This window comes from Microcebus murinus, chromosome 12 (assembly GCF_040939455.1).
Source record: "Microcebus murinus isolate Inina chromosome 12, M.murinus_Inina_mat1.0, whole genome shotgun sequence".
Classification (NCBI taxonomy): domain Eukaryota; kingdom Metazoa; phylum Chordata; class Mammalia; order Primates; family Cheirogaleidae; genus Microcebus; species Microcebus murinus.
Window position 1 is genome coordinate 25,513,572 of NC_134115.1, and position 26,716 is coordinate 25,540,287.

General features: G+C 35.9%; 2 protein-coding genes across 2 annotated transcripts in view; one reads left to right on the forward strand and one right to left on the reverse strand.

Annotated features, from left to right (window-relative positions):
- Nucleotides 1-10,082, reverse strand: part of LOC105874767 (aldehyde dehydrogenase 1A1) — a 127,678-nt gene extending 117,596 nt beyond the window's left edge. Inside the window, exon 1 of the mRNA XM_012770892.3 lies at nt 9,994-10,082. The gene's annotated coding sequence lies outside the window, so the exon portion shown is untranslated. The remainder of the gene's footprint in view (nt 1-9,993) is intronic.
- Nucleotides 10,083-10,198: 116 nt separating this feature from the next.
- Nucleotides 10,199-25,223, forward strand: CYP1D1 (cytochrome P450 family 1 subfamily D member 1). Its single transcript, XM_012770891.3, has 7 exons — nt 10,199-10,402; nt 13,167-14,005; nt 15,316-15,439; nt 17,649-17,738; nt 17,822-17,942; nt 20,938-21,024; nt 23,140-25,223. Exons 2-7 carry the CDS (start codon nt 13,184-13,186, stop codon nt 23,438-23,440), a joined length of 1,545 nt encoding a protein of 514 aa, XP_012626345.2. The 5' UTR covers nt 10,199-10,402; nt 13,167-13,183; the 3' UTR covers nt 23,441-25,223.
- Nucleotides 25,224-26,716: the final 1,493 nt, after the last annotated feature.

The window sequence follows — 26,716 nt, forward strand, 5'->3', positions numbered from 1 at the left end:
ATTACATGACAAATTTTTAGGGACAAAAAAAGACAGAAGGCACATAAGTAAGTAAAGTGAGGAAACATAAAGTTGATAACTCAAGACATACAAAATAGATATTCATCAATCCAAAATTTTGTATTGCATTTCTTACATAATAGATAATAAATGTGTGCTTTCTACAATAGATCTATACGATTGCCATTTGACTTTTCTGCTTTAACATTCTATTATGTAGCAGAGGTTAGAGTGAATCTTCAGTACTATTTACAGAAACTTTTAACCTTTGTTGAAGATACTTTAGGAGAAATTCGTAATTGTTCATGATGTTATAAATGGAGGTTGAGAATTTAGCCTTTGAATTTCTGCTCAAATTTAAATTTGGGGCCCAACTTTAATTAGTTGTGTAACTTTGTTAGAGCTACATCACACTACCTTCAGACTTTATAGATAAAAATGCATAACCTTAACTTAATCATGAAGAAATATCAGACAAACCCATATATAATGGCAATATAACATAGAACTACCCTCTACTCTTCTGGGCCGGAAGTTAGGAAAGACAAAGGAAAACTGCAGAGTTCTCTAGATTGAAGGAGCTCACAGAAACATGACAATTAAATGCAATGTGTTTTTCTCCTGATACAAAGAAAGGAAGTTTGAAAAAATAATATTATCTTGTCAATCTTAATTTTCTGATTTTGATAACTATTCTATTATTTTATAAAAGAATGTCTCTGTTTTTAGGAAATACACACTGAAATATTTAGAGGTAACAGTGATTTGTCTGCAATTTACTCATAAAAACTTACAGAAAGAGAAGGATAAAGCTAAGGTGATCAAAATGTCACCATTTGGGAAACTGAAGAATACATGGGAGTTCTCCATGCTATTCTTGTAAAACTACCATTGGAGCACAGTCAACTCTTCTAAAATAATGGGCATAATTGGCCAGGCGTGGTGGCTCATGCCTGTAATCCTAGCACTCTGGGAGGCCGAGGAGGACAGATTGCTCAAGATCAGGAGTTCGAAACCAGCCTGAGCAAGAGCGAGACCCCGTCTCTACTAAAAATAGAAAGAAATTAATTGGCTAACTAATATATAGAGAAAAAATTAGCTGGGCATGGTGGCACATGCCTGTAGTCCCAGCTACTCAGGAGGCTGAGGCAGCAGGATTGCTTGAGCCCAGGAGTTTGAGGTTGCTGTGAGCTAGGCTGACACCACGACACTCACTCTAGCCTGGGTAACAAAGCAAGATTTTGTCACAAAAAGAAAAAGAAAAATGAAAAAAAAAAAATGGGCATAATTATACTGAATTCAAAAAGCTTTAAGTAGGGATGAGAAGAGATAATTTATGTAATGCTAAGAATCCTCTTCAAAAAATGGCAGGTGCTAGATGTTTCTGCTATAACACACTGTATCTGTTGCAGAAACTTCTAAATTTCTACAAAAGGGTGCACCAAGAGGGCTTATTGGTGAAAAAAACAAAACAAAACAAAAAAAACAAACAGGGATAGAGGCTGACCACTAAAAACATTCTTCTTAAAATTGCAACCAAAATTCCACACAGTTACATCTCAAGTGGCAGTTCCACTTTTGCAGCCTTTGACCCCAGGTTCATGATTTCTCCTCAAAAGAGAGCCTTCATTTTTAATACAGACAGATTTCATCACAATAAGAATCTGATGCAGGGCATAGACTTCTTTATTATGCCACCTTTTAAATTTTTAAACCACAAGAATAAATGTCTGGGAATATTCCCCGTGTGCCCTCTTAGTTTGACCAAAGAGCTAACTGTGTGGAAAGTACAGCCACTCAGCCAGCCACCAAGGAAGGCTCTTTAAACAGGATTTAAGCTTTTCTTTCCCTTAAAGTTTTCATATATTGGCAATGATTCTCTTTGAGAGAAAGCTTACCTCTGCTTACGTCAAAAATTTAATATGTCTGCGGAAATCATGAATGGAAAGAACCTGACTTTTTAAAAGCACAATGTCCCTCACAGATAGGAGCAAATTTCTTTTATGGAGACATGCCTCACAGGAACAGACTGTACTATTTCCCAAGAAGGAAGGGTAAGAGGGCGTAGACGTTATAAGGGGCGAATGGTTAAGCATGGGCAATTCAAACCAGGAATAGTCTTTTTAAGACACAGAATAGACTCTATCTGATGAAAGTCTTAGAAAAGTGAATGAAATCATAAAGGGCCATCTCCCTGGAAGAAGTGAGTCCTTCTTGGAATGGATGAATTAAATATCTTCTTGAGTTTGTTCCTAGTCCTCTAAACAGATTCACTGTATTTTCAGATTTAGCATAATCACAGTAATTACTTCGGGGGTCAAGTATTCTTTAAAATTGTCTTTATAAATAGGGTGGCTTTTATATTCTTTTAAGAAAATTTCAAATATTCCAACACTGCAAGTTTAAATAAAGGCTAAAAGTAGAGTCCCAGTGTACTCAGCTCTAAAATGTTTAGCAGTAATACATGAATAAAAAATTAAACCAGTAATAAAAAGAAATGTTTTTGCAAACGCCAAGAGGAAAGAGTTGCTTGGAAGAGAACTTTGACCAAAATGTTCATTGTTTCTAGTTACCCCACGGCAGCATCTTCTGAATGAGGAACACATAATAAATAAGTTGGAACTCTATTATGATGTTGTAAACTGAAAAAGAAGCTCAATATATTGAGAATCATAGTTTTTTCAGTTGAGAATTTCAGCTGTGTTTTTATTGTGGTAATGTATACATAACATCAAATTTACCATTTTAACCATTTTTAAGTGTACAGGTCAATGACTTTAAGTACATTTATATTGTGCAACTATCACCACCGCCCATCTCCAGAATTATTTTCATCTTCCTAAATTGAAACTCTGTACCCATTAAACAATAACCTCACATCCTCCCCCAGCCCCAGACCCTGGCACCCAGCATTCTAATTTTTGTCTCTATCAAATTAACTAAGCTAGGTACCTCACATAGGTGGAATCTCACTATATTTGTCCTTTTGGCACTGGCTTTTTCACTTAACATAATGTCTTCAAGGTTCATTCATCTTGTAGTATGTGTGTGAATTTCCCACCTTTTAAAAGTTGAATGGTATTTTATTATATATAGATACAGTATTTTATTTATCAATGGACATTTGTTCATTGATATTTTGTTTATCCTTCAGTGGGTATTTGTGTTGCTTCTACTTTTTGACTATTGTGAATAATGCTGCTATGAACATGAGTATGGAAATGGCTGTTCAAATAGCGCTTTCAATTTTGGGGGCCAGATGCTCAAAAGAGGAACTGCTATATCATTAAAAAGAAAAAAATATTCTGACTTTTGTTAAACTGGTAAGGAAGAGTTTATTCAGGGCTATTGTAACAGGTGTCAAGAATATCACAATAGAATAGAGAGACTACACCAAAGACAACTGGAGATTATAGCCAATCAGCAGACTGAAGGAGTCAGTACCTGTAACATGACTAAGAGGAGACATCAGGGCTGGGAAATTCTTGCTAAACTGACTTAACAAGCTTCTTGCTGAAGGCAGACCAGGGTGATCAAGTATCAAGGGCAGAGGATGAAGAACTTGATCAGGTATCAAAGTGATCAGATATCAAGGGTGGACGATTCTTTCTAAACTGATATAGGAGGATTCTTGATACAACTGGACCAAAGAGGCCTACGATAGGGCCCAAGGATGAGACCTGTTTATAAAGAGGGCTGAGAGGACACTAACTAAAATTTGGTCAGAGGCAAAGTCTGTCAGTCATGTGGCAATTCGATGTTTAATTTGTTAAGGAACCACCATGCATACAGTTTTCTACAGTAGCTCTACCACTTTATATCCCCACCAACAATGTAAAAAATTTTTTAATTTCTCCATATTCTTGCCACACCTTTTATTTTCTGTCTTTTTATTTTGTTTAGTTTTGATTTTTAATAGTCATCCTAATAGGTATGAAGCAATCTCATGGTTGCAATTTTGGAGAATTGTCAATTCATGTTCTTTCTCCCTTTTTATAACAATGTTTTTGTTGTTGTTGTTGTTGTATTGTTGGAGTTCTTTAAGTACTCTGGGTATTAATTTCTTTTTCTTTTTTTTTTTTTTTTTTTTTTTGAGACAAAGTCTCACTCTGTTGCCAGGGCTAGAGTGCTGTGGCATTAGCCTCGCTCACAGCAAACTCAAACTCCTGGCTCAAGCAATCCTTCTGCCTCAGCCTCCTGAGTAGCTGGCACTACAGGTATGTGCCACCATGCCCGGTTAATTTTTTCTATATATTTTTAGTTGGCCAATTAATTTCTTTGTATTTTTAGTAGAGATGGGGTCTTGTTCTTGCTCAGGCTGGTCTTGAACTCCTGACCTTGAGCAATCCACCCGCCTCAGCCTCCCAGAGTGCTAGGATTACAGGTGTGAGCCACCACACCTGGCCATTAATTTCTTATAAGATATATAATTTGCAAATATTTTCTCCCATTATGTGAGTAACCTTTTCTCTCTGTTGCGAATGTCCTTCAACGCACAAAGCATTTTTTTAAAAATTTTGATGAAGTCCAATTGATCTATTTTTTTATTTTGTTCCCTCTCCTTTTTGTGTCATATTTAAGAATTCATTATCAAACCAAGTGTCATGAACGTTTTCCCTTATGAAAGTTATAGTTTTAGCTCTTACATTTAAGTCTTTGATCCACTTTGAATTAATTTTTGTATATGGTATAAGGTAAGGGTCCAAATTCATTTTTTCACATGTGCATATCCGGTTTTCCCAGCACCATTTGTTAAACAGATACTCCTCTCCCCATTGAATGATCTCCGTACTGTTGTTAAAAATCATTTGACCATATTCATGATGGCTTACTTCTGGACTCTCTAAATTTATATCTGTTTTAATGCCAGTATAAAACTATTTTGATTAGTGTAACTTTATGTAAATTTGGAAAGTAGGAAGTATGAGACTTCCAGCTTTGCACTTCTGTTTCAAGATTGTTTTGGCTCTTCAGGGTCCCTTGTAATTCCATATGAATTTTAGGACGGACTTTTCTATTTCTGCAAAAAACAGCATTGGGATTTTCATCCATGAACTTGAGATGCCTTTCCATTTATTTGTTTCTTATTTAATTTCTATTAGTAATGTTATATAATCAAGGCACAAATCTTTCACTTCCTAAGTATTGTATTCTTTTTGATACGATTGTAAATAGAATTGTTGTTTTCTTTGCTATGGACCCATGTATTAGATTTAAACTGCATCACAAGCCAATATATGTGATTATAACTTATTTTGGCAAACCTGAACACATGTATATGAGACATTAAAGAGAAATTCATTAATACTGACTTCATTTTCTGTTTTCTAAGGACATCTTATGTATGTTGTTTATTATTTAAAATGTAAATGGGCATTCAGTGGAACTCACTGTTGTGTTTCTTTTTCTGCCTTCACTCTCAATATGTGCAATGTTCATTAGTAATTTTTCACACTACCAATGTGAAACTTATCAGAATGAAAATTATACGGTATTTGTAAGAAAATATTTGTACTTTGTAGAGATTAAGACTGAGTACATAGTTTAGCACAGTGCAGAATATGCCACAGACCAAATGTTGTTCAAGTGAAGGCAAAATTATTAGTATGATTTCTGCAATAGAAAATTAGATTCTCCAGGAATGAAGTAAATACCGATAAATTAAAATTTATATTGTATTACATTTAAGTAAAATATAGAAGGAAAAGTTTTACTTTTAAACAGACATGTAAAAATTTGGTACTATTTTATGTTTTTAAGAAAAGTAAGAAATGATGAATCCTTCAGTGTAGTGCAAGTTCAAACTTGTATAGTAGAGCTGACTGCAGAAGGTAGTAAGTTTATGAAAATGTTAAACAACCCTAATGGCCAGTATTGGCCCAAAGATTATACTTACTTTGTCATAGATACCAATAGAGCTGCGTTCTACTGGGTTTTTTGGAAACAGATTATGAATGGGAATTTCTATGCAGATATTTTATTCAGGAGGACTATCATATTCGGGTAGAGGATGAACTTGAGCCAGAATGTATATAGATGCAGGTGCAACCAATATCTTCATCCATCCTCTGGGGAGTTATGGAGGTAGAATGAGCCCTCACAGCTGTCTCAAATTGAGTCACAGTATCAGGGCCTTTGTATCTCTGCATCAGCCACCCACTGTCTGCAGGCCACCTGAAAAGGAGGAACGTCTTGAGGGAGGGAGTGCCCTGACACCACGAGCAAAATTTCCCGGGGGATGTAGTTGAGAGCCATCAGCGACAAAAATTCCCAGCAGCTGCCTAGATGTATGTGTTGATCATGAACAGCAGCTCTGGGCAAGACCCCACAGTGTTCACTCTAACAGCCGTGGAAGGGAAAAGGGAGCCAGCAAGAGCAGGCGTCATACAGTCAAATAAGTCTTGAAGGCTGGCATTTTTGAGGTCTATAGTGTGGCATGTTAGGACATGCCAGGAAAGGGGAACTTTGACTACTAAGGCATATGGCAAGGTAGAACTTAAAACTTTGGGGAAAATAATAGGTCTGTACTGACTAAGAGGAAGGAGAGAGAATCAGAGGAGACACGGTACAACATGTAAAGGCATAAATAGCAATAGATGACATTGGGAAGGTAGATGAGAGTTAGTCATATATGATACTGAATTACATGCAGAAAGCACTCTTGCCTGCTGGGGGAAATTAATAAAGCAATATGATCAGATTTGTCTATTTGAAAGCTGCTTAGCCAGCAGAGTGGACTATGACTGGGGGATGGACTAGAGACAAGCCCACTAGAGCTGAAGCACAGAAGGCATGTTACTTACTCCTATTACCCAGCCTACCCCCTCCCCTTTCTTACTAACTGCACCTTCTTTTCTTTGAACTGGAAGTAGTGTGAGCCAAATGCGTTGCCATCTTCTCTGATATAATAAAATGTAAGCAGAAGTCTACTGGTGGTTTTTGGGAAAACTCAAGTTGCTTAAATTATAGTACAGATGTACTATAGTACAGATATGGTACAGATGTGGCTGACATTGTTTCTTCCCCTTGCTATTGTGTGGAACATGGATATTATGGCTGGAGCTACAGCAACCAGACACAGCAACCAAAGGGAAAGACCTAAGGAATGGCAGAGACATTGTTCCAGTTGCCATGGAGCTGCTGAACCAATGGAAGCCATCACCTAACTTCAGGCATTTTGTTGTGTAAGAAACACAAATTGTGTTTACGTAAGGTATTTTAATTTTGTTGCTGTTATTCATAATGGCTGCCAAGTGCAATCGTAACTGATATAGAAAGCTAATAAATTTGATGGGGACCAGGTTTAAGTAATGGCAATTGGGAATAAAGAGGCCAGAACAGTGAGAAATACCGCGTATATAGATGGTTGAATCCACAGGACCAAGTCACTAGCTGTGGCTTATAAGGGAGACAGAAAATTCAGGAATCATTCAGGGGTTCTGGCTTACAAAGACTTTTCAAGGCTCACCTCCTGCATCTCACTTTATTTCTTAACCAGACCCAGCTCTTTGAAACCTTTCTGCTTTTTCAATGCTCCTCTCTGTTAGCATCTCTCCATTCCTACCCATCTAGTAAGTTCCATTTACACTTTACATTTATTTCAAATATCACCTTCTTTGTAGAGCACCCCCCTTAATCTCTAAGAGTAGAATATTCCTCTTCTATGGACAGAAATTAACATTTTTTAAATAATTATAATGGGTCAGATATTGTGCCTTACAGTTATTAAGTAATTTTTATTCTTTTAACTAATCTCTAAGGTAGGTACTGCTAAAAGTCCTCATTTTACAGATAAGGACTATCAAGGTAGAGAAAGGTTTACAAACTTTGAATATTAACATATGAGATATTAATAACAGAGCTCACATTTGATCCCTGGAAATACAGCTTCAAAGAATTTGCTAAACTGCTTCCCACAGGAAAAACAAGAAGAAAAACAGGCAATAATCTGAATGAATTGACTTCAATTCTCCAACCATGGGCCAATGGTTGCAATTGTGGTATCCCACCTGCACAGGTTGAATGTTTGCCTCCAAAAAGATATGACCACAGCCCATACCCAGTGAATGTGGCCTTATTTGAACAAAAGGGTCTTAGCAGATGTAATTAAGTCAAGGATCTTGAGATGAGATCATCCTGGGTTATCTGGATGGGTCCTGACTCTAATAAGAAGAGTACTTGCAAGAGACACACAAAGGAGAAACTGGAGAAGAAGCCACATAAAGCATTGGACAGAGATTGGAGTTATGCAGCCACAGCCAAGGAACACCTGAAACCACCCAAAGCTGAAAGAGGCAAGATAAAATCCATCCTTATAGTCTTTGGAGGGAGTGAAGCCCTGTTAATAACATCTTGATTTCAGACTTCTGGCCTCCAGACTATGAGTTAATAAATTTCTTGTAACTCACCAAATTTGTGGTAATTTGTTATAGCAACGCTAAGAAGCTAATGCACCATCCCTGGTCATTCAGTGCATGAGTAGAGCCCATGATCTATAACCTCATTTGGAGGAGTGGCCCCATGTATCTTATGTGATCATTTCTTATATTTGAAGTCATATAAGTAAGGATGGCTATTGTTAGTAGAAATTTCAGGTTTCTGCTGAAGAATTCTCCACTAGAATGTGATATAATCAGAGGTAGAGGGTACAGGCACTAAACTACTTGATTTTTCAATCTTTTTCTATGATGTACATGCTGTTAGCCTGAGGAAACTTTGTAACTTCTCTGGGCTTCAGATTTCTTCAGAAAAAAAATAGAGAAAAATATAGCAATCCTTTCAAAGTTTGAGTATGAGAAATAACTGAAATATAAAGTACTTTAAAATGCCTAGTCCTTGTAAACACACAATAAATCTTAACCATCACAGTTATGATTGTGGGAAGAATTTCCCTCTTAACCAATGGGAATGCAAGACAATTCTCATCACCCACTCCTAACAAACCTTTCAAATAACACATTGCTTGGCAATTATTATCAATTTTCTATAATAATAAGTATTTGCAAAAATAATTTGATATGGCTACCTAATATCAATCCCAATATTGATTGGATTGGTATTAGAGGTATTAGTTATATTAGAGGAGATACTTCATGGAAAAACTTTAGAAGTAAACATTTTTTTCAGTAGAGAGGTATGACAGGATTAAATGGCAATTAGCAAGATTTCTGCCAGTGGGTCAGAACATTCCTATGAATGTTCTGTAAGCCCTTCTTAGAATTTATTTTGGATGTATGCCTTTTGAAGTTTAGAAGTTTAGAAATCCATGGTACTGTTGAACATGGTATCATAGCTTATGGCCTGATGGTTACCCTTGAGGGAATATATTAGGTTCAGCATTCACTTTGGAGGCTTGCCTTCTTCCATATGTGAGAACATACTGCCTACAAATGGTCATTCTTGGGCAATCTCATTAAATCTGACCTTGACAATCTCAAATATCTATGGAGCCAGACACTCCACAAAGTTTTATTTAAAAAGTCTATTATGTAATAAGTTGCAGATTCCCCAACAGGAAAATGGCTGAAATCCACAAGTCATTTACCTAGTCACGTAGAAAAACTCAATTAGAAAAACTGGCATTTATTCAGATTGGGAAAAGTGCCTTGGCCCAGATAGGAATATTTTCTCAAACCAAAAGCTGTAAATATTATGCACAGAAGTTAACTGTTCCAGTTGTAGAAATACAGATCTGCCTGGTTGGTAAAGAATCCCAGAGAAATTTACCAAACCCACCTGAGAAAGTAGACCCCATCAATTTTCATTTCATTCATCTTCCTGCCCTGCGCTTGCTGACAGCCCAGAGAACAGAGCACATTTTCCTGGTGCCAAAGTTCCGCAGCGCTTTGGCGAGAGGGAATTTGAGACTCACAGCAAAGCAATGTCTCTGCAACACATCTGCCTTTTCTTCTTCCCCTGCTCATTGCTTATATCTTTCGACCTTACCTCTGTTTGTAACCAGCAATTTAAAAATGCTTTTGTCTTTCCATTTACCTTCTGCCGTGCTTTCTTCAAAGATCAATTTCCATCCGACTTCCTCTTCCAGAATGCTTTGCTTCGGCCATCATCTCTCTGGCTCCACTCACAGTGAAATTCCCCAGCTTCCCAGACCCAATCCTGGCCACGGAAACCTCTGCATCCCTCCCTCTTGCTCACAAATGCCAAGTTCCAGCTGCAAACTCCTCCCCACACAGGTCCAAGGTCCACCCAGCCCCTGCCTTCCAAGGCAGGATATTCTTCTCTCTCCAAGCCTTTTTCTGCCAGGGAGGTTCTGGGACCCACTGTTGCCGTGGCAGAGACTGTTTCTGTGTCTGAGACATACCCAGCTTTGCCAAAATCCTTCTCTGTCTTTAGATTCCTCCACCAGATTCCTCGCACTGACCAGTGGGATTTCTGGGCACAGGTGAGCTTTGCAAGCCTCATTGTCATTGGGCTGAGTGGATTCTTTGAGACTGTTGGATGATCACCCTAGCAAGTTATTTTCCCTTAAAAAAGGTCCTCAACCTGAAATGGCTGTTAGTCACACTGAGACGCGTTAGAAAAAATTCATTTTCCCTTAGAGATTTTTATTTCATTCGTCCATGTGGACATTGCTGTTGTTTCATAGCTCCTTCGGAAGGTCTAATGCGTGCGCCCAGGTTTTGAATCAGAACAAAAACCTTCAACCTATATACATTCTTCGGACCAACCTTTTGTCTAAATTGGTTAGGATTCACTTTGAATCCTCAGTGGTGTAGCAGCCTACCCTTAGGGAAACTTATCTCCTCTGTCCTCAGAGTGAGTTCACTCTGAAAACACTAGGAACAGAATGTGCCTTCAGAGTTTTCCAACAAAGTTGCTGGGAAAGTTGACAATGAGTCTCAGCCTGGTAAACTGCCAAAGAGAATTTCATAAAAGAAATGAGAAGGTCCCAGGCTGAAAAAGAATCCAGGGTGATCACACAGTTACTTACATTTGCTGAGGAAGTATTAACTGTTCTGGTGACTCTGGCAAAATAGTAGCATCAGGCAATTAACCATGTACATTACACTTGGCTTCTGCTCTGTTTTTTTCTTCTAGCTATGATTGTTTAAGGCTGGAACTGGACTTAGAAATCTTCTACTCTGATATGACTATTTTACAGATGAGGGAACTGAGGGCAAGAGAGATTGCAAATTAACAGAAGTCTCACAGCTCAGTAGAGGAAGAGGAGGGAGGGAGAGAGTCATCTTTCTGAGTCTTATGTTCTTGTAGCCACATGCACCTTTCGCCTACGCACTGCTTTGCTTTGGAAATGCAGCTGATTATTGTCCATGTGCAAACTGGCAATTTTTTAGTATATGCCCAAGAAATATTGAATTTTATAAAAAAGCAAGCACTAGAGGTAACTAATTGTTGATTCATTATTAAGTTCAAAAATATAGGAAATAAATGGGGGAAAATGACTTTATCTCTCCAAGCCTCTCCACAGCGGGGTGATTTAATCCCTCCCAGAAATGTGAGCTTTGAAAGACAGTGCAGACTTTGCTTGGTGCTGTATCTAGCGGGTGATAGTAATTATTATTAATGGGAGAGATTGTATAAAATCAGCACTCTGCAAAACATGTTTAGAAGCAATCAGATAAGGCAGGTGACAAGGTGTTTACATATTAAGAGTGGGAGCTGTTTATGCTGAGTAAGAGCTTTAAGAGAAACATTCCTTTGACTCTGGGTGCTTTTTATTTGAGAACAAAGTGCAATGGCTTTTACCACCCTGTCATTCTCATTTGAACTAGAAAACAAATTCATTGCTGTTTGTGAGAATGATTTTCAGTTTATTAAGATACATTATTTTTAAAGCTCAGAAGAAATCAAGTGTTATCTTTTCAAAAATCAAAGACAGCTGGACATTTATACTAGCCAAAGAGTATACTGCCAATCAATGTTATTTGTCTCTGTAAGTAATTTGAGAAGTGTGAACAATTTACTTGTATTTTATTTTAAGAGAAATGTTTATATTTCCTCTATAGTTACCAATATATGCAATAGCTCACAAAAATATTCTGTATGTATATAAATGTTTCTTATTTTTTAATTTTTAATTTTTTAGTTAGTATCCTCTTGGTGGCAAGTAATAAAAACCAATTATAACTAGTTTAAGCAAGAAAGACTTCAACTTAATAATAAGAGTTCACCTGGGTCTCCTGAAGATACTAGAAGTAGTGAACATAAGCTCATGACCCCTCACTTTATCTCTTGTTTCTTTTCCTTTCTACTTCATGTACCTCTCAGACTTCTTTTTATGGTTCCTCAGGTCCACCTGATGGATGAAACTCCTCCAAATCATACCTTCAGAACAAAAATTTTATAGATCTAGCCACCCAAAGAGAGGATGATCTTCCACAGTCCCGTTCCCTACTTCCAAGGAAGATTCATCTTGGGCTAGTGGCTCATTCTTGGGTCAATCACACATTCTTAGGGTGACTTTTTAAGCTAAGCAGAAACATAGCTTAGAAAGTCACCATAATAAGAAGCCTGGAAAGTCCAAGGAGAGAGGGGGTAGGCAAAGAGCCAATCAGAGATCCACTAAAAAAGCGTATAATTTACCAAATACTCTTTTTAAATTATGGTCTAATTTGATCCTCAAGCAATGGCAGACCACTCTGCACCCAATTCTCTTATAGCACATTCTATTTTGTAACCTTATTTTTGTGTATTCCTCATTAGTCTGTGAATTTTTGCTTTGTATCTTTAGCACTTGACTTTGCAGGGTACAGTAAATATTTGTTGAAAAGAATGTGTGGCTAGTTCTGTTAGGTAGATCCTTAGATGAGAAAACTAGGAGGCACTGAGGTTAAGTAGAAGCACTAAGGTCACCTAGCTAACGAGTGTGGAGTCAGCTTCTACAGCCTCAATCCTTTTCCAAATCACCACTTTCTACGTTGAATTGTCCTCTCCTTCCTCTATGGTCAGTGAATTATATAGTGGGATTTAGGCCTGGTGGTTAGAAATATGAAAAGAACAGAATTGGGATAAAGATGACATTCGTTTTATAAGAATTTGATTTTGCCCTCTTAGTGCATCAGTTAAGAATAGCTTTTCACTAAGTACAGTCTCTACTTTGTGTCTAAACAATTAAAGGGAGAAAGAATGTTTAGTCAACATTGTGAACTACAAAATAAAGTTTACATTTAATTTTTCTGTTTTAGGTACTTTATTCCTGAAAATGATATTCAACCTGGCAGTCACTCCCAGAGAGCTGGCCATTTCTCTTATAATTTTGATGTCGGTTTTTATTTTTGTAAGAGCACTCAGGAGCAAGGGCAGAAAGCAGGTGTCTCCTCCTGGCCCACCGTCCTTCCCCATCATAGGAAATCTTCTCCAGCTTGGAGATCATCCTTACCTTACATTCATGGAGATGAGGAAGAAATACGGAGATGTCTTTCTCCTCAAACTTGGCATGGTGCCTGTCGTGGTGGTGAATGGCGTGGAAATGGTGAAGCAAGTGCTACTGAAAGATGGAGAGCAGTTTGCAGGCAGACCTAACATGCACACATTTTCTTTCCTGGCAGAAGGAAAGAGTCTTTCATTTTCAGTGAACTATGGAGAGAGTTGGAAGGTTCATAAAAAAATTGCCTCTAATGCTTTACGAACTTTTTCTAAAGCGGAAGCAAAATCCTCCACTTGCTCTTGCTTACTTGAGGAACATGTCACCGAGGAAGCTTCTGAGCTGGTGAAAGTCTTTGTAGACTTGACTTCCAAGAATGGCAGCTTTGAGCCCAGAAGTGCCATCACCTGTGCGGTGGCCAACGTTGTCTGTGCCCTTTGTTTTGGCAAGAGATATGACCACAGTGATGAGGAGTTTCTTAGGATAGTTAAAACAAATGATGACTTACTCAAGGCCTCTAGTATAGCTAATCCTGCCGATTTCATACCATGTTTCCGCTACCTTCCACTGCGGATTATAAATGCTCCCCGGGAGTTTTATCAGGCCCTGAATCAGTTTATTGGAAAACATGTACAAGATCATCTTACCACATATGATAAGGTAAGAATTTAAGTAAATACCAGGACAAAGTTTTGGTGAGAAGCAAACAATAATGATGAGATACGTTGAATACCAAGAAAGTTGTATTGTTCCTTAATTCTAATGAAACTTGCCCAAGCTATTAGTAAATTTGAGGTCCAGATAGTGAGATCATAGGGCAGTATTACTGTTTTCATGTGAAAACCCTAAGAGCTCTGAATTCTTTGATTCTCAGAAACTTTTCCCCAGAAGCAGAAACTTCCTCAGTGTAAATAAGGCACATACCTGAATTATGAATCTATAATTGCCTGATAAAAAATGATCAATATGTGAGTTACTTGAAGAATTCAACCAATTCTTTTGTCTCTCCCATTTCACAACTGATATTATGAAGTCTCAGACTTAAAAGTCCCAAAAGTATCAGCATATTTTTATCAGAGAGTATTTTGATTAATTATAAAGAATATCCTATAAGAAGCGTCCAATTTTCCCTTATTTTTTTTTACGTGGGTTCCTTTGCTATAGAGAAATGAATTTTGAGATCATAATACATGCATTAAGTTTTTCCAGATGGCAGAAGTGGACCTTCCTTGTTAAGCCATTGAATTGTTTTTGGCTCATTCTGATGGTCTACAGAGGAGCAAACTTCTCTCTTGAAATATATATATACTAGAAAAAAAATCTTAGTTGATGATGGAGGGGAGGGATTTGCTGAGATGAGGGCAGCAGGACAAAAATAAATAAAACATGGAGAAGTGGATAATTGAGCAAATGAAGAAGTAGGAGGAGTTGAGTCTCCCCAGTGAAACAATAGGCAGAAGACAATTTGTTTCAAGGTGCCAGATGGGGACTCTAGATCAGGCACAGTAAGTGTTAGAATTTGTAAAGTTCATATAAGCTTTTCTTCCAACTCCCTCAAATACCCTAACCCCATCTCTTTCCCTATGGTGATCACATAAAAGTAATTTTTTTTACAATGACTTTGGACAAACTTATATTCACCTAGCAACCTCTCTATAATAAGTTAATCTTTAATTCTGACATTTTTAATAAATTGTGCTTACAGACATAGGTGCTCTTTATTTCTTTATTGAAAGAAGTTCTAAGTAGAAAATTGAGTTTGGTAACTTAGTTTTTTTATTTTACACTCTCAAGATTGTCAGGCAAAAATAGTTGCAGGGCTTAAAATGGTCTATTTATATTCTTTATATTTCTAAACTCATGGGGTTCATTTCAAGCTACATAGGGACGTGGCCCTTCCTGCACAGGATTTATATGTGATACAAAATGTAAATGGGGATGAATAATCGTGCTAAGGTTTGTTTCCTCAGGACCATATCCGAGACATTACTGATGCTCTGATTAATACATGCCACAACAAATACGCTGCTACCAAAACAGCCACTTTAAATGATGATCAAATCATAAGCACCGTGAGTGACCTCTTTGGAGCTGGTATGTGAGAGTATTTGTCAACATGTAAGGCTAATAAAGATAGGTTGGGGTTTTTTTCCTTATCTACTGTTTACAGTTTAGAATATTTCCCTCTTTCTCTTCCACTTTGTGCAGTTGATCTCACACTGTGTGAATAATTTGATATTCTGCTATCTTCCTATGTCATTCAGAAAACTTTATTTTGATCTCAGGAGCAGAGACTTGAGTGAAGAGTAGCTCCCAATTCATGGTGCATTTCCATGTTGTCCATGCAATGACTGCCCTCGTTTGTTTATTACCTTTTATCCCCACTCTCAGGCCCTCGCCCAACCCATTGACATTTACTCCTAATCTGTTTAAAGTGTTATTGTTTTTATGTATTCTTATGAAACGGAATTTTATTATCATATATTAACATATATTTTTATATTATCAAGTACTTTAATTTATTTAAATATAATTGTTATTTACATCTAAATGTTTCTAACATTTTTCATGAACCCCTATGCTTTTAAAATCCAACCACGGTTGCCAGGTCTCATGTGGACATCCTGATTGTTTGCAACTCCAGGCTTGTATAGAAAATGCAGATGGTGTGCTAATGTTAAGATGATCATCTTTGCACATGAGTTTTGCCTCCTTTGGAAAAACAACCTTATGTTAAGAAGTAGAATTTCTGGGTCAACTATTAAAAGTATTCTTGAGTTTTAATACACATTGCTGAATTCATTTTCAGAAAGACTGGACCAATATATCCTGCTACCATATTACTTTCATTCTTAAATTTCTTGGTTGTTTCTTAAAAATCATTTTTACTCATTAAATTTATTATAGGTACTATAAGATATGAGATTGTAGGAAACAAATTTTCTTAGTATAACAAACAAAAGGTGTTTTAGCAATTTCATTTTAGGTAAAATATTCTTCAAAATTATTTTTTTCCTTTTCTTCTTTAAACCATCTTTATTGGTAATTGGGTTTATTTGTTTCTAGGATCTATAAATTTGTGTTCCTGAATTTTCTTTGCAAACAGAAGTATTTGTTTTGATTTGTATTAATTTTTGATTTTGTATTAATTATACATACACACACATATCAGGGAACGGGAAGAGAGAGAGAACTCCTGGAACAGAGTAAGTGCTCAATAGCTTCTTGTAATTATTGTTATTATTACAAGTCATAGCTATTATTATTATCACATCAATAGTGTTTATTATGAAGTGACATGTTTCCACTTGTCTTAAAATTCACACCTATATATTTTTTACATTTTATATTTAATTGCATTTACAAATATGTAGCATTAAATTTACAGTCATATACATGTTTAACCCTTGCACTCAGATGTCTAGTGTGGTTAATGTCAAGTGGATAATGAGAAAAAAGCGAGCGAGTGAAAAGGGTTAAGTATACAGTTCAGTACTGTTGAGTATGTTCATATTGTTTTGAAACAGATCTCTAGATATTTTCATCTTGAAAAACTGAGATGAAATTCTATGTCCACTAAAGACTAATTTCCCCTATGCCTCACAGCCCTTGGCAGTCTCCTTTCTACTTTCTGTTTCTATGATTCTAATTTAGAAACCTCATATGAGTGGAATCATATAGTATTTGTACTTTAATGATTATCTTATTTCACTTAGCCTAATGTCCTCAAGGCTTATCCATGTTATAGCATGTGACAGGATCTACTTTTTAAAGACTGAATAATATCTCATTGTATATATGTACCACGATTTTATTATGCATCCATCCATCAATGGATATTAGCTTTCACATCTTGGCTATAAGAAATAAAGTTGCAATAACCATGGGTGTACAAATATCTCTTCAAGGTCCTATTTTGAATTCTTTTGGACATATACTCTGAAATAGCATTGCTGTATAATATGGAAATGCTATTTTTAATTTTTGAGGAACCTCCATACTCTTTTCTATAATAGCTGCACTGTTTTACAGTTTCACCAACAGTTTCAATTTCTCCTCATCCTCATCAACACTTATTTTCTGTTCTTTTGAGTAATGGTTATCTTAACGAGTGAGAGGGTATAACTATATTTTGAAATCAACCTTAATATATAGTAATCATTTCATTGTGATTCCACTAATTTTTGGTTGTATTTAGATCCCTTTTTCCTGATTCTTAGCACTCAGATATGAAGTATATTGAGCATACCAATTTTGCGGATAATCCTTTTCCATGAAACTTGGTCTCTTGTTTCTTTTCCAGGGTTTGAAACAGTATCAACGTGTCTCTATTGGAGCTTTCTTTATTTGATACACTATCCAGATATTCAAGCCAAAATTCAAGAAGAAATTGGTAAACGTGTTTTCAAATGAAAAATGTAATTCTTATAATTATTATTATTCTTATTAAATTAAAAAAAAATACTTTTCCTTAAGGTAGAAACATTGGGCTGAGACCACCCAGATTTGAAGACAGGAAATTTTTACCCTACACAGAAGCTTTCATAAATGAAGTATTCAGACATGTCTCCTTTATTCCTTTGACTATTCCACATTGGTAAGCACATGATTCTCCTTTGAAATAGCAACCAATGGTAGGCTGGGGACAGTGAGGTATCTTAGACATTGGAATACTTAAAGTGCCTGAAAAATCTATTGCATGTTGTTATTTTAGTATTACTTTTTATTTTGAAATCCTCTAATAAATTTTTGTGTAGAGCAAAAGCGTATTTTGTGAGCACCTTCCATTACTAAACTATGATGTCATTAATTTTCACCTTATATGGGAGAAAAGGGTATGGAAGCTCTAAACAAATAGATAACCTAACCGTAGTGTAATTCGGCTATGCAATGTCATACAAACTCACTTAACTTCATCTGATGAGCAGCCTTAGCTTCCTGCTGATGTGGCTTCATTTTCAGTAGCCTAGAATTTTGCTGGACAATAAACTAAGGAAGTCAATGCTTTTACAAATAGATTAAACAGAGTGCTCATTTAGAGATATTTGAAAGCTTACTGAAATTTGCTCCATTATCTCCAGCATATGTGCATGCCAGCGTAGGTTAAGAAGATAGCCTTCATTAAATATGTATGTGGAAAACCAAAGTTCTGGTACTTTGATCTGGTTTTGTTTCCCACAATTAAAATTGTCTTAAAAAGTAGAATTCTCAGTGTTTTTTTCTCTCTCCTCCCTTTAAATGGTGAAGGAGTGGGAATTTTTCTCTCTCCCGGGAAACTGACGTAATCATTTAGCAATTGGCACAACAGCAGGCAGTGCCCTCAGGCTGAAGTGTCCCAAAGAGCCAGGCCACTGGCTGAGCAGAGTCAAGGCCAGACAGCCAGTGACGCAGTTCCCAGGGTTTTGTCTCTTCAGTTCTCCTTTTTTTCACACACAAGGCCTATCTTTTCACAATGATCCCTTTTCTTCTAGCTTCTGTGTCAAATCCTCTTTCAGTTAAAGCAGATTTCACCTGCAAGTTTTTGTTTTTTTTTTTAAACAAAAAAAAACTTCTACACTTAAAGAAGCACCTCTTCTGTTCCAATGACTTTCGTAAGGTGACTTTGGGCGCTTCATAAGAGTATGATCTACACCTCTGCTAAGTACTCAGGAACACAGAGGCTCTGCCAAGTTTATGGGCATGGTTTGGAATAAAAGAGATCATCTAAATGAGGGCCCTGAAAACTCATCTGAGGGTCTAATTGATAGGGAGAAATATATATTAGGACAGAGGCATTCATTATATTATTAAAAGTAAAGAAAGAAATTAATATTTAAAACTAAAAGAACAAATGCATTGACCAACAAGAGCACTGTGATGATATAAGCCAAGAATTTCTGTGCACACAAGAAAGTCTTTTTACGTTATTTGGGACTGATCTATTCTACTACACCTGCAAGTTTATTGTTACTGATTTAAAAGGAAAATAGATCAAAACCCACAAAGTATCAAGATGTTAAAATGAGATGAATTGAAATAAACTAAATGAAATAATCTTAAGTAAAAACAGCAAAAGTTTGCTGGTACATATGACATATGTACATACACATAGACACATATGCACAGGACCAAACAGTATCATAATAAATATTTTATATATATATATGTTTCTTAAAAAGTATATAAAAAGCCACTTTTATACACAAAGTTTTAGGAACATATCAGTAGGTAAAGAAAACCTTGAATTTACTCTTATATTTCAATGTTAGTGAAATAAAGTTCTATATACCACATTTGCATAAAATAGCAGCATGTAACTTCTTATCTGAGTAGAATCTGAGCAGCTAAATGCACAGAGTGGGACAGGAATGTATTGAGATAGGCGAGCATCTATGCATGAGAGGAAATAATCCTTCCAGAAAGTAGGCCTATTGCTTGTTTGGCCTTCCCCCTTGTTGGGTTTTGAGGGCATTCAATAATATTCATAGTATTTGCCAAAGTTCAGTACCAGCTACAAAATAGACATAGATCAGATACGGATTAGATTATTAGCTTTTTTAATGATCCGAGCTAGTTTGTACAATGTGGCTTAGAGCTAGCTCAAGTAGACTTGCTAATACTTCTCACTTGAAGTAGCCATACTTCTCCACCTAGTCTCTGGCTGGGTTGGACAACTTCAGGTCTCTCCTGGAAGGACAAAATCTGTTCTGCTAAGTTCAGCTCATTGGTGATTGTAGATGAGATAGATCTTTATTACAGTTCAGCTAATTTGAAGAGAGAGCCCAGAAGTGGCTAAGACAAATGTGCCCACTGCCTTCTCCCAAACTCATCAGATGGGAATGCTCTGCTTCTCCTACTATAAAGGAGTGTGAGGGCAAACTAGTGAGAAAGGGAGTGCTATGTGGGAAACATAACATGATTTATTCTAACCCATGCATAATTATAGGACTATAAAAGTGAAAGGTGGACAGTTTTCAGAAGGAGCTCTAGTCTGAGACTGAGAAAAATAAATCATTAACTCCAGAGATCAACTTAGAGATGAACTTAGAGATCATCCAACATAACCAACACCTTCACTTCACAGCTAGAAAATGGAGAGAAAATTCACAGAGTAAATACAAGATGTACCTGGCATGTCCCTGAAAACAGTGATCAAAGTTTATATTTCCTTGTTTCAATTGCATTTTCTTTTTATCATTTACTATAAGACATGTGACATTTGTTTTCCTAATCTTTGAAAATACACATTAACACATTGAGTCTATAGAAAGTACTTAATAATTTCCTTAATAGTTTCCTGGTGTAATTTGATCTGCTACTTACGCTGTCATAAAAATAATAAGATAATTTTCTAGTGAGAATTTTAGCTCATAGAAATGCCTTGAATATATTAAGTGCATAATATGTTTAACACATATAAGAAAAATGCTAAATTATTAATTTGACGAGAGGTGGAAATTGCTTTAATTAATGAAAGAATTAGGATTTACAAACAGATAATGTTATACTAAGAAGACATAAAGAAATATAGTCTGTGAGTTGTGGGAAGCAGATTAGAGATGGTCTATTTGAATTTACAGGCTGCCCTGTAACTCTGTATTTTGCTTTCCCAGTACTACAGCAGACACTACTTTGAATGGCTATTTCATTCCCAGGAAAACTTGCATCTTTATTAACATGTATCAAGTAAACCATGATGAGTAAGTCACTAAAATTCATCCTGAGATAAAATTTGCTTGTGTGGTTGTTTACAATTTATTGATCTGGGAAAGATTTATATTCTTCTTAATCAATCTCAGTCCTTTTTCTCTTGGAAAAAAGTTGGAACGAAGTTCAGTTTTCTATCCTTGTCTATAATGAGAAAGGTAGTATCTTAATACAAATTTAGGAAAAATTCAATTCAGGGCAAATCCAATGTCATAAGTGGCTCATTAGGAAAGGTGTGTGCCAAGGACTTTGTGGGCTTCCTTTTTGCATGGTTATGACCAGTTGATATTTGAAATGCAGTCTAAAGTCCTCCACTGAAATGTAAACCACAAAGCAGGGATTTTTTTGTTCTTTTTATTGTTGCTTTTTTTTTTCTTTTTCTTCTACTTCAGCATGTAGACTACTGCCTGGCACATAATTGGTCCTCAGTAAATATTTGTTTAAGAAAATGAACTTAGAAGCTCACCTATATCAGCTGTAAAAGGAAGGGCTGAGATGAAGATACCCCATGCAATGAAAGTGAGGATAATGGCAGTGGCGATGGTAATGGAAATAATGACTCCAGCTAATATTTATAGATCCCTACTGTGTGCCAGGCACAAAATCTTGAAGTATCTACCCTGAACCTCCACAGTAACACTGTGCAATGGTGTTATCAGATTCCCATTTTACAGATAAAGAAATTCTCAGCCAGGTGAAACACCCACTGATTGTACTGAATAAAAGTAAGCATTTTTATATGCTCTGTAAGAAGAAATACAGTCAGTGTAAATTGAATGGCATTTGTTCTCAGTGTAATCTTAAGTATTCTAGTATCTTAAGAACTTGTGAACCTATGAATTATTGAGTAATGTTCAAACGACTGAAGTTAACACAGGTGCTACTAAAGTAATACTATTTGTATGGAGGTACTTGTTTAAGCTAAATGAGTGTGTAATTCAAGACTTTGAATTATGGGGAATTATTCATGTTTAATCTAAACCAGAGGCTACAAACTCAGGCACCTACTGAGCAATGGAGAATAACGAATTGCACTTGGTGCAGCATTTAGGACGGGGTCATATGCTGCATCTAACTCAGCCGAATGAACCGTTGGCAAGGACATTGTCCCAATGTTGTCAGCTTTTACAATTATAAAACAGAACTTGGAAATGCAAATTTTCACATGAAATCTGATTTTTAAAGGTTAGCAATAACAAATAATATTTAAAAGATTATGAGAGCAAAGCAAAATGTATTGGAAGACTGTGTGGGTCTGTGACCTAGGGTGTAGAGAGAAACCAATTTTCCTTCTAGAGAGAAGGTGACATCCACACATAAAGAGGCCCAGTTCTTTGTGAAGGCAAGTCAGTCCCTGGCACATGGTTTAAGGTGTATTAGAAAACATGCTAGCATTAGTTTTCACATGGGCAAGCCAAATAAGGTGCCTGTAACAAAAGATGGAGGTAAGAAAGAGAACCGATGCCTAGTAATTTGGGAACTATGGGCAACCCCTCAATCAGAGCTGCTTTGGGGAGACCCAGCTCCTCTCTGTTATATACAAAGAACATTTCCTAATCATATTTGTACCAGAGTAAGAGATATAATTCAAACAGTCTCATCATTCTCATTTATTTTACTTAAAACAAAACAGATAGAACATTTATTGCTTTTTATTTATTTCTCAATTTCAGAATATTCATATGAGAATTTTGTGGACCTCTTAATCTAAAATAATTAAAAATGGAAATAAATTGTCAACTATTTTATTCACTATTTAATGAATCAGAAGCCATTTTAGTGAAAAGGATAATTACAGCTATTAGCTATTTATGATAGCTAAGTTTGTCAAATATTAAAGGAAAAAGTAACATATATATCCGTAATAATTATGTATATAAAATCATATATCACCATAATTATATATACATATCTGTGTATACATACTTTACATATATGTACACCTACTTTATATATAAATGTTTATATATATAAAATTTATAAAGAATATTCCAAACTTAAAATATTTCATGCAAAACAAAATTATTGTGGAAAAGTTAGCAATAAGAGCAAAAACTATGAAATGATAAAATGATTTTTTAAATGTTATTTGCCTCTATTTTATGCAGAACTATTTGGGATACTCCCAACTTATTTAGACCTGAGAGATTTCTAAATGAAAACAGAGAACTGAATAAAAGTCTTGTTGAGAAAGTTTTGATATTTGGAATGGGAATCCGGAAATGTCTGGGAGAAGATGTTGCACGAAATGAGATATTCATTTTCATCACCACTGTTCTGCAGCAGCTCAAGCTGAAAAAGTGCCCCAGCGTTGAGCTTGACCTGACGCCTACGTATGGGTTAACCATGAAGCCAAAACCGTACCAACTCCAGGCAGAACTTCACCCCTTACGTAGTTTGTCTACTTAGATTCTCAGACTGAGAGGAAGGTTTCTTATTTAATTCAAACTCAGTTCTACTATGAGATCTATTGTCTTGTGAGAATATCTTAAAATAATAATGAAGTCTGATATAAATCAAGGGGTTTAAATCCTAATCTCTCAATAGATGGTAGTATCAGAAGAACCAGAATTGAGTGTTTATAATCTGCATTTTTACCAGTATACATATAGTGGATTTTGAAATGTTTTATTCAGACTATATACAAACTTAATTTGTTTTGATAAATAAAGGTGAATGGTTTTCAATATATCAAAAAATAAATAATTAAGAGAAAGAAAGAAACCAAAGAGCCATGCCGTGGTGTCCAGGTGTCACTGTGGGCGTGAGTGCCAGGGCAAGATAAGTGACAGGCTAAGTGAGCAAGCAAGGGGACTGTGTCTGCCTTCCCTTCACACCAGCTTCAAATAGACAGGTGTATTCATCTTTGTTTTAAATATAGGGTTCAGAAAAGAACAAGGTTCTGATGCAAAATGCATTATTTTCAGTGATCTAAGATATAGGTTCTCAAGAGAGCCCGAGAAGAGAGCTAGAGTGACCTAGAACAGCAGAGAGCATTACATGGTGGCAGTAGTTGAGCTGGGCTAGATTTAGAGAGGTAGAGAAAAGGCCATGAGAAAGCATCTCCTCAAAGTCCATTTTCTGTATAGGCTCTTACATTTTCTGCCTTAAGAACTTAATTTCAGGGCAAATTGGTATTTCCACAATGCTACCCATTTATTTTGGTACTTACTAAATACACATGTATATTGGTTTTTTTTAGGACTGCTATAATAACAAAATACCAGAGGCTAGGTGGCACATTCTTTGGGGAACATATATACACATTTCTGTTGACCATATAAACACAGGAGTGAAAATACTGAGTCGCAAACATTTGTTCATTCAACTTTTGAACTGCCAGCTAGATTTTCAGCACGATTGTACTAATTTATACTCCCACCAGCACCAGCAACATAAAAGAGATGTCTGGTGATTTCATATCTTCTTTAACATTTGGCATTTTCTGTCTTTTTCATTTTAGATACTTTGGTGTTGTAAACATACCCTATTAAAGAGACAGACCATGAGAAACACCCCTGACCTATTACCTTAAGTGAACTTGATTTGCGCAGTGTTAGCTAGTTTATTCCCTCTTAATGAAATGCATCTGGGACAGATCGAGTGCATTCATGCACTGAAGTCCTTCAAATGTGAATGATCTCCTGTTCCACGTTCCACCACATACAAATGATCTCAGCTCACAGTTACCATGGCCTCCTGAGAGAGAGAGACTTCTTTTTTCTAATTTCCTTTGGTAGTGATACTACAGAATTTTCTCCATTAATCAGAACAAACTCTACTTTTAAGATACATTTCAGTTATGACCATGTCTACATTTTGTTTATAATTTAGGGGCAGTCTAAAAGTGGTTATTTACATGTGTTTATCCTGCGACATGCCTCTATTATAGTTTTTGGAATTTTATTTTTCATTGCCATGGCTGAGACTGAAAAACAGCATGTTTTCCTCATTGCATCACATTTCTAAAATTCCTTCTTGGTCAAAGTGCAAGTCTGTTGATCCTTATAAACTTCTGTCTTTCTGGTGAGAAAAGAAGATCCAGGAGGGCACATTTTGAGAATGTATTAATTAATTTCCATTGCCTTTGTGTTTCCTTTGCTTTATTAAACTCTTCATCTTTTCCAACGAATACCATTCTGCTTATTATTTACTTATTTTTAAAATAAAGAATTGGAGTGATTTCTCATGCTTTTCTAGAAGTGTCATTTCATTAGAAGGGTATTTCTGGGTAATAAAAGCTTAAATTTTAACTTTGAAACTCTTCTAATAGTTTGATTGATACAGTTAAGATTTCCCTTACTGTTCTTTACACAGTGAGGTGATCCTGTGAATGCCAGGAAGGATTTGCATGCAATGATCAAGAAAAATGAAACCTCCACACTTAACTTCTAGACATATCTTCAAATTTGTTTATGCTACATTTTGCCAGGCAAAAATAAGCAATTTTCAAATAGCCAAATATATCTAACTTTTCCTTAATGGTTTCTGTGATGTCATACTTAAGAAAATCTTCTTCCTTTCTAATTGATACAAATAGCCTCTTAAATTTTCTTCCAATAATTTTCTTTAAAAAAAAAGTAAGGATCCAATTCTCTTTCCTTCTACATGGATAATCAATTGTATTAGCACTATTTATTAAATCATCCACTCTTTCTTACTATGTTATATTAAAACCCCACATATACTGGATCATTCTGTGGATGCTCAGCCATCTATGGCTAATATACTTATATATTCCTGTGCTAATATCATACACTTTTTATTACAGTGACTTTATAATTATCTTTGTGTCTGAGAGTCTTCTACTTTGCCCTCTTCTTTTTATTAAGTATGTATACATTTCTTTGCTATTCTTAGATTTATTTCCCTATATAGATTCTAGAATCATTTTATATAGTGAAACAGAAAAGCCCATTAAGATGAAAATTTGATTTTTATAACATTTAGGTATTAATTTTGGAAGTACTAACCTTTCTATAATAGTTCTTATCATTAAGTTTATTTATGTACTTCATTTAGAGCTTATAAATTAACTTTCATATAAATCTTATACTACTTTTGCTATAGTTAGATCTAAGAATTTTTGTGTTTTAACCCTAATATAAGTGGATTTTTATGTTCTTTTTACTTTAGTCTCAACTTTGTGATTGCTGGTTAAGAGAAAAAGCTTTATACTTCAGTTATTTCTCATAGCCAACCTTTGAAGGGATGGTTATGTTTTTCTCTATTTTACATATGATGAATTCCAAGGCCCAGAGAAGTCACAAAATTTCCTCAGGCTAACAATACATAAGTGATGGAAAAAGGTTTAAAAATTCAAGTAGTAGTTTAGCACTTGTTCCCTGAGCCTCTGATCATACCACCTTCTAGTGAAGAATTCTTCAGCTAAAACCTGAAGCTTCTAGTAACAATAGCCATCCTTACTGAGGTGACTTCGTGTATAAGAAATGAGCATGTAAGATACATGGGGATACCCCTCCAAATTACATGATAGATCATGGGCTCTAGCCAGGCACTAACTGAGCAGGGATGGCGCATTAGCTTCTTGGCGATGCTGTAATAAATTACCACAAATTTGATGAGTTACAACAAGAAATTTATTAACTCACAGTATGGAAGCCAGAAGTCTGAAATCACAGTGTTATTAGCAGGGCCACACTCCCTCCAAAGACTAATAAGAAT